Consider the following 8,664-nt stretch of genomic DNA (forward strand, 5'->3'; position numbering starts at 1 on the left):
TAAACTTCAGATTTGTGCAAGTATAGAAGGGACATGAAAATCTTGGATGGATGATTATTAATGTCAACCGAGAAATAGTTATTTCAAATCAACCGAGCTTTGTATGAATGCAGCTGTACTATAGAAAGAGCTGATCTGAGCTCGCGTTGTGATCAACCGCTCGACTTCATTATTTGCAAAATTAATTATTACAAACATATATTAGATGGTGGTGGCAGGGTAGAGATTTGCTGGCAGGCGCAACTCAGCATGTAGCACCAGCGACTTGGCTAGAAAGACGTCGTGCTTCGCCTCACTGAGATCGATTGCTGCCACGCCCGTTGGCTTGCTCCAAGTGAACCCATGTATGAGCCTGCTGAAGAGCATTATGCACATAGCCGTCCCAAGCGATGCAGCTACACACCCGCGACGGCCGGTGCTAAAGGAGATGAACCTCAGCTCATTCTCAGTGAGTGCCACACCACCATCAATGCCAGCGGCCATATTGATGTGACGCTCTGGCTTGAAGCGGAGCGGCTCATCCCAAACCGCAGGGTTTCGACCGAGCCCTATGCGGCTGAGGATAACATGGCTTCCCTTGGGCACGCGGTAGCCAGCGACAGTGGTGTCAGAGAGCGCAACATGTGGCACGTTGAAGGGTGCCACGGGGTGCAACCGGAATGCCTCACGGACACATGCCTTGGCGTAGATGAGCTGTGGGATGTCAGACTCCTGCACCAGCCGCTCCCGGCCCACCACACGGTCCATCTCTTCCACTGCCTTTGCCATCACCTCTGGCGCATTCGCCATCTCTGCCAGGGCCCACTCGATGGCATTCGATGGGTTGTCCACCGCCGCAAATGTTATGTCCTGCACAACACCACCATGCATTTGCAGTACGCATGCAACACATTAGTTAGTGAGAGGAGAAAAGCATTTCTCCCGTGCACGGGAGGTCCTGTGCATGGGAGGGCCGTTCATTTTTCTTGGAGATTCGATGTTGTGCGTTAATACTCTTTGTAGTTTGTCAGATCTTCCTCTGACCACATGCAAGCATATCCTTCACCATCCCATGCTTTGTTATTTTATTTCCAAGGTTAAAACTATTTTATCTTTTAAACCAAAAGTACAATTTATGATCCGTTTGCATATTTGTGTTTATGACGAGGAGAACTTTAAAACTATGCCATTTTTGAATGTGTTTCAGCATGTTCTAAAAATAATCAAATTTTAGAACACAGTAAAACACTATTTAAAGTACACAAAATTATGAGATACTTTGTCAAACACAATTAAAGTTCAAAGTTTTGTTTGAATAACTCACTGTTGAATTTTTGCATCAAATTAATAAATTTGTATGAAACAAGTTTGAAGCATGGTAGTTTACTTGTTGAAAATATTTCCTAAAAATATATTCAATATTGGTCTTTTTTGAAAGATCTTGTTAGAAAAAACACAATTATGCAAATAGAATGTAAATCAAACTTTTATTTCAACATACAATATGCACTTATTTATTTGGATGAAACTTGGTGAGTAGAATAACATGTGAATGTATGCTAGATGAGAGAGAAAACATTATAAGTGATGTCAGTGGTCCCATATAGTAATAAATAAAGTGATGGATGCATGCACCGAAGGTCCCGTGCGTGATAGAAAATCCTCTCCGAGAGGAGAAAAGTATTTCTCCGGGAGGTCCTTGCATCCTATAGGATGCTTGGGAATGTTTGACGTGACGTGCACGCATGCAACATAAGTAACTTCTTGTTGTAAAAGTGGTTAACGACCGTCGATGGAACTAGCTATACCTGGGACTGCGCTTTGACCTCCTCGAGGGTGAGCAGCGGGTTGCCGTCAGAGTCCTTGAGCGTGATGAGCACGTCCAAGAAATCGTCGATGTCTTTCCTCTCGCCGGACTTCCACCGCCTCCAGCGCTCGTCGATGACCGTGTCGTGCAGCCGGTTGATGGTGGCGTTGGCCTCCTTGACCATCTTCTCGTGTCCGTCGAGGTCGAGGCCGCGCAGCCAGGGGAGGTAGTCGGAGACGCAGAACGCGTAGAGGAGCCCAAGGGAGGTGAACATGGCGTCCATGTGCTCCACCTCCAACGGCCCCGGCCCGCCGTCGTCGTGCAGCCGGGGCTCGCCAAAGTACCGGCTGCCGAAGAGGAGCCGGCGGATGACGTTGCCACAGTAGTGCCTAGAAACATGCCTGACGTCCACCGCGGCGCCGCCTGACGACGACGACGACAATGACCCCTTGGTGATGAGGCTGTGGACGTAGCGGGTGAGGTTGTCAGCCTCGTCGGCGCGGCGGTCGTGCAGCCACCTGTGGCGCGACGGGCAGACGATTTCGGAGGTGAGCACGCGGCGCATCTTCTTCCACTGGTCGCCGAAGGGGGAGAGCACGGCGTTCCGGTAGCCGCCGCTGAAGGTGGCGGAGGCGAAGGTGAGTGGGCGGGAGGCGAAGTTGGCGTCCTGCTTCTTGAGCACCTCGCGGGCGATCTTGGGGCAGGTGATGGAGACGACGTGGACGCTGCCGAGGCGGACGCAGGCGATATCGGTGCCCATTTCTTTCATCATGTGGTGGATCCACCGGAACGCAGGCTTGTTGAGCATCATCTCAGGAAGGTTGCCGACCACCGGCCACGGCACGGGGCCTGGCGGAAGCGGGAGTGGCGTGGCGGCCGACGAGCACGCACCAGCTCCAGCGCCAGCACCACCACCGCATAGGATATTGCGCCTCTTGGGCCTGAGCCTAAGCACGAGGTAAATAACGATTAGCACGAGCAGCACCGCCTTCGCGTCTACATTGGAGGAGGCCGTCTGCTCCATTGCTAGCTAGCTAGCTCTGAGCAAAAAGAGCTCCGTTTGTGTAGACCCAAAGATCACACTAGTGGCCACGAGATCATGCACAGCATGCACACAAACAATGTACAAGAGCTGATTATATAGAGATACAATAGATGACTTAGTAATAGTAGCTGACGTCACAAGTAGGCATCATCAACATTATGTCATTAAAAAAACTTAATGGTTTTGCTAAATCTAAGTAGTCTGAGTCTAAGTCATGTCTAGTTGAGAAAAGCAGACCACGGTTAGATGTAAGAAAATCCGGATGGTTTTGCTTAAACACATCTAGATGTGCCATAAGTGTTTTAAATCTAAGTTCCATGTCATTGATATTACGTGGAGATTCGTGTCGTCTTTTTTTTTAATTTTAAGCTTGACCAAGTCACTTAAATGTGCAATAATAAAGGCCATCTAGACTAGACAAACCCACTTTACCAAGAGCAAGATTGACACCATCACACCATCAACCTTAGGCCCTGTTTGGTTCAGCTTTTATCGACGGATTTCGCTGCCATGCGGCAGAATCTGAACCAAAGGGCAAACCCAGCAGAATCCGATTCAAGAAATCCGCTACCAAAATTTGAACCAAAAGCGGAAGCAGTCTAGGATATGCTTCCCAAAATCTGATTCCGCTGTGGGTCAAAATCTGAAAAAGGTGTATCAGCTGGTTTGCCAAATGACCTACATCTTTTTTACATCAGATTTTCCACAACTGTTTTTCCATAGCAGATTTTTCACAGCTGCTTTTAGAAATCCACAGCCGAACCAAATAGGGCCTTAGATTCCTCCTTACTAGGTGGTTATCGCTAACACTTGGGTTTGCCAAATGAAGCTAGCTAATGTTGGTTGTTCTATCTACTCAAATTTGAGTAATAATTTGCGTTGGTGCCCTGGTAGGGCGAGAGCAACAATTTATAGATTCTTGCCAGCACCTTGGGTCGGCGAGGTAAATGTTTCTCGCCGTGTGTATGCAATAGCGATATTTGGTGTTAGGTTATTCAGATCGATTAAAAAATTTAACGGCAACGACTGCGGCTCCGGGGCGCTTGTCCTAGGGGCACGTGCATCAAGACTTTTCGGCTGCCATCAACAAGGTCAGCCCGGCTCTGGTATGGGAGCGGCGACAGCTGTGCGTCAATGGCTCGTTCTGGTGGCAGCAATGGTCGTTCGATGATTCATAAACCTTGATGTAATTTTTATTATGTTTGAAGTGCTTTGTACTTTTGGTGAATCTTTATAATAATCTGATCCATTTTGCCAAAAAAAATTTATTATAATCTCGTTTGCATTATATTGTTGCGTTCTCGGTGCATGGATGTGCTCAAGGCCCTTATTTTGCACTTTTCAAGTGTTCAGTTCGACCGATGCAGCCTTCGTTCCCATGCATGCATGATCAACGATCCAGCTGCACGGGCATGGTGCAAGTCATGCATGCTGCGTTCGCTTCAGGTTCCAGCTCCGCATGGCCACGTCGATCACCACATGGCCAGAGGCAATGTATCCTAGTAAAAAATGAACACCCTATAACCCCTAAAAAAAGGGTCTGCGCCATTATACTTGGAAGTTTTTCCATGGTCAGTATGAACATACGCGGAGACTTGACCCGGTCGAAACCTTTGTGTGATGAAACCTTTGTTTTTTTAAATAGGAGGATGACCCCCGGCCTCTGCATCTGGAAAATGCATGCGGCCATTTTATTGATTATTCTCAAGGATCTTATAAAGTATTACAACGATATGTCTAAATCTGCTATCTTAGCAACATATGCCACTACTTTTATTCATATGATGAAGGAGTGCTAACTGGGCCAAATACCCAGACCACTCACCTAAGTCTATCATCAAAAGCCAGAAGCCCCAGCCGAGCCACATACCGGGTTTGGGGCATAAACTGGTCTGACACACTCACATGTGTCGTTCCGCCATCTTCCACGGGTCCGTCTTCAGAGCAGATATTGAGACTTCTACCTTGTCAGGCCACTCTGCCATCGACGCCACCATGACGCCAAACAGCTACCTCCTCCTGCGCGAGTCCATCACCGTGCATCGAACGCCGAGTCTCCACTGCGCCACGCCGCCGAGATCCGCCGTCATCAATGTGTACGATGAAGCACCGCTCCACCAAAAAAGCCGCCCACTGGTCCCTCGATCCCGTGTACGCCTCCAAGAATGACGCCCCCAAGGAGGAAACAACACCAACGCGCTGCCGTCATCTGATCTACTGATTTAGGATTTTCCTCGGAGGTAGCGGATAGAGGTCTGGAGCTTCTCCACGACGATGCCTTCAAGAAGGTAATGACACAAAAGAGTGCCGCCAACGCCGGTCTTGGCATCAAGCTGAGAACTAGGCTTTCACCTGGATCTGCTCGAGGAACCTCCATCAAGCATCATGTGCATGGGTCGCCGGCGACCTGAGCCGCCGCACATCGAGCAGGTCGCACCGGCCAAATCAGATATGCCCAGAGGGTAAACCACACATGGCGCCGACCCAACCATCAAGCCCTCCATGCCGCCACCGCCTATCTGAGGTTAGATGGTCCGTCGCCACAGACCCCCCCCCTCCCCCCGCCGCCGAACGCAGCCAAGGCCGTTGCCCGAAGCAGGGCCACCCGCCACCATCCTCCCTAGGCCGAGGCGGCCCCCGCGCCGCCGCCAGTGTTTTTCGCTCCACATTCATGCAAAAGATGATGTAGTGCTTTTATCAAAAGAAGTACTCTGTCCAAGTCTCCATCCACATACTAGTATGTATGCACGCGCAATGCGCATCTTAACAATGTGGGTTGACTTGGGCCGAAGAAAACACTACATGGTATGCTTTGAGAAATCCTATAAAAAATAATTCCAGACAAATGAAAGTTGTGCGCGTACAGAAGCAGGAACCAAATGCCTATAATTTAAATAAGAAAGCTTCTCATGTTCATATACTCAATAACTATCACATGCAAAGAATGTGTAGTATACATAAATTTGGGTACCTATTGCTATGTTTTAATGTAACATTTGCTACAGCTTTTGATCCAAAAGTGCACACCAAATCAGTGACGTCATATATGTGGGTGGTGCACTCTTTTTCTTGCTACAGCTTTCCACCCAAAACAGCACTGGTTCAATCTGTTTACTTGTATATATTTCTTCATCTTACTTTTACCGCTTGTCAGACTAAGTAGTACTGAAGCAACCTACCTATCAACCACATGTACCGCTGCCCGAGTCTACTTTGTTGAAATATTTTGTGCTGCTCCAGGGGGCTGCAAGGAGTGTGGAATCTGGTCTCTGGAAACTCAGTTAGTTCCAACCTGCTGCAGACATGCAGTGGGTTGGTTCTAGAACGACCCAGATAGTTTTGACTCTATGCTACTTCATGGCTGCCTCTGGAACGATCCAGATGACATTCAGCGCTATTGTAGCTGCGAATCCAAGCACTTTTGACCGTCGGATGGACCCCAATGAACGGCTGGATATGCATTTCAATGTCTGAATTCAAACTGATACACTATATAGTAGTATAGATATCTCTATCTCGACTACTATAGTAAACTAATTTTTAAACTTGGATAGGCCACCCACAGTGATGCAAGCAATTCTTAGCCGTTGATTTCTTCCACAGGGTGAATCACTGCCATTTATCAATGTTGAACGCAATTGATCCAACGGTCATGGTTTGTGGGATTCGCTCTGCACGGCTGCGCACCAAAATGAGGTCAGGGGTGTCTTTCTAGAGCTAACCGCACCAGCCATCCGACAAACCTGACTCTTGCTCGAGAACTTTCACATACGTAAGAAACTTTCAACCTGACTCTTAGACAGAGGGAGGAAGGTTAGTACTCTTAGATAGGGTTAGTACTCTAACCGGAAGGCAATGGACTCTCTGACCATGGTTGTGACATGGACAATCTGAATTGAAAGAAATGTGCGTGTTTTCTGCATAAAAAGAATGATACTGACGCTTTACATTATGCAAAGCATTAAGTAGGAAGCCAAGAGTTGGATCGCCGCTGGGGCGAAGCACCCAAGTTTGTTGATGCCGCGAGAGTAGACCCCATGATGTTTTGATGTGATAATGTAATGCTTGTTTCATGTTGTAGCATTAACTCTGTAAAACTCCTTCTTAATTAATAGATGAGGCAAAGATTTTGCCTTTATTTAAAAAAATGCTGACTTGAAGGTTTGGTACATGAAGATTATAACATCAAACTAATTTTATCTGTATCTCATGTTTGAACTTCAAAAAGCTACAAGATTTCAAACACACGTCAATAATATTTCTTTTCAAATAGCAGTATATTTTTTCAAATGCATTCCTCATATAGAAATTCGTTGTGCTATAGTGATTAGATACGAATAGTAAAAAAACCACAATTTTCCGCTAGAAAACACATATGTACTTTCAAAAATTACAAGATAATTTTTTTATAACATAGGATATTTACACTTAGTTTAAATGATTTAGTATTGTGATCACACAAAATAATCTAATGTGTGAAGCACGTATAAATTACAAGTAGGGCCTAATAGGTTTTTCGAGGTTAAATTTGGCCACTGGTTAGCACAGTAATATATGATGCATCTTACACAAAGCATACCATTGCATTTGTATGTGAAAAGAGTTTCTAATGATATAATTTTTATATCATACATCTCATATACTACTAATTTTATCATTGGTCAAAGGGTACCTCGAAAAACATATTAAGCCTATATATGTAGATGGAGGAAGTACGTTGTTCTACCTGTCTCTCTTTTCTAGAGGATGCGTATATGTCTCATGTTTAGTGCCTAAGCTCCATCGAGTAACTACGTAATGAGAGATGCTACACGTATGTAAAGAACCATACATGATTAACCTAAAGAGTTTCGGTGGCAGTTTTTGGTTGGATGAAATCAGGGTGGGGGACCCGCCCCAGTTGAATTCCTGGGGGGGGGGGGGGGGGGGTTACGAAATTTACGTATGGAGTTCGTAGGATTTACGTAAGTGTAGCTTTTTTGTTACGTAATTCCAAAATGACCATGTGCGAACGATGTGAAGTAAAAATCAACAAAAAAGGCTCTTCAGGGGATCGAACACGTGAGCAGCCATTGGTAACCGAGAGTTGGCCACAACTCAAGATGATGTTCGTTACGAATGAATCACAGTGTGAAGTAATAACAATTAAATGCAGCGCCATATCTGAACAATTTGGAAATCTTTTGAACATTTTCGAAAATTCTGAAAAAAATGTTAAAAAAGAGAATATTTTCTAGAGAACATGAACAATTTTTAAGTGTGAACAACTTTTGGAAATTTCCAAAAAAATGAAATTGTGATTTTTTTGGAAAACGATCAACTTTTGAATACCAAATTGTTTTTGTAAAAAAAACATTTATTTTGAAATTCCAGAAAAATTTGAAATTTTTGAACTTTTTCTAAACCTGCACACATTTTTTGAAAAGCGTTAACAAATTTTGATATTTCTGGACAGTTTTCAGAAATACAACAATTTTGGAAAAAATGATTGTTTTAAATTCAAAACAAAATTTGAATGTTTTTTGGAAATTTTGAATTTATGAAACAAGAAGAAAAGATAAAGATCGAAAATGAATCAAAAAAGGAAACAAAAAACAAAAACCAGCAAAGAAAAACAACAGGAAAATAAATGAAAAACCAGCAAAGAAAAAGAACCAGAAAAAACTTGGAGTATTCTTAAAACCGGAGTAGTAGAAGCTGCTAAATGGGCCGGCCCAGAACCCTGTGCAAAATGCCCCCTATTTGACTCAGGTAATTCCCAATTTTTCATTCAAAATACTCTTTGTTACTCTCAAACTCCTAGGGCCTCTTCTGATTCGCGATTCCAAAAATA

At 44.8% G+C, this 8,664-nt stretch overlaps 1 protein-coding gene across 1 annotated transcript; it reads right to left on the minus strand.

Annotated features, from left to right (window-relative positions):
- Window positions 1-201: 201 nt before the first annotated feature.
- On the minus strand, window positions 202-2,810 carry LOC125518600 (tyrosine N-monooxygenase-like). The gene is made up of 2 exons (XM_087532349.1): window positions 1,788-2,810; window positions 202-849 (listed from the first exon to the last, which is right to left on the minus strand). Exons 1-2 carry the CDS (start codon window positions 2,808-2,810, stop codon window positions 202-204), a joined length of 1,671 nt encoding a protein of 556 aa, XP_087388475.1.
- Between the last annotated feature and the right edge of the window lie 5,854 nt (window positions 2,811-8,664).

Source organism: Triticum urartu, chromosome 7A (assembly GCF_056163025.1).
Source record: "Triticum urartu cultivar PI428250 chromosome 7A, HENAU_Tu73, whole genome shotgun sequence".
NCBI lineage: Eukaryota > Viridiplantae > Streptophyta > Magnoliopsida > Poales > Poaceae > Triticum > Triticum urartu.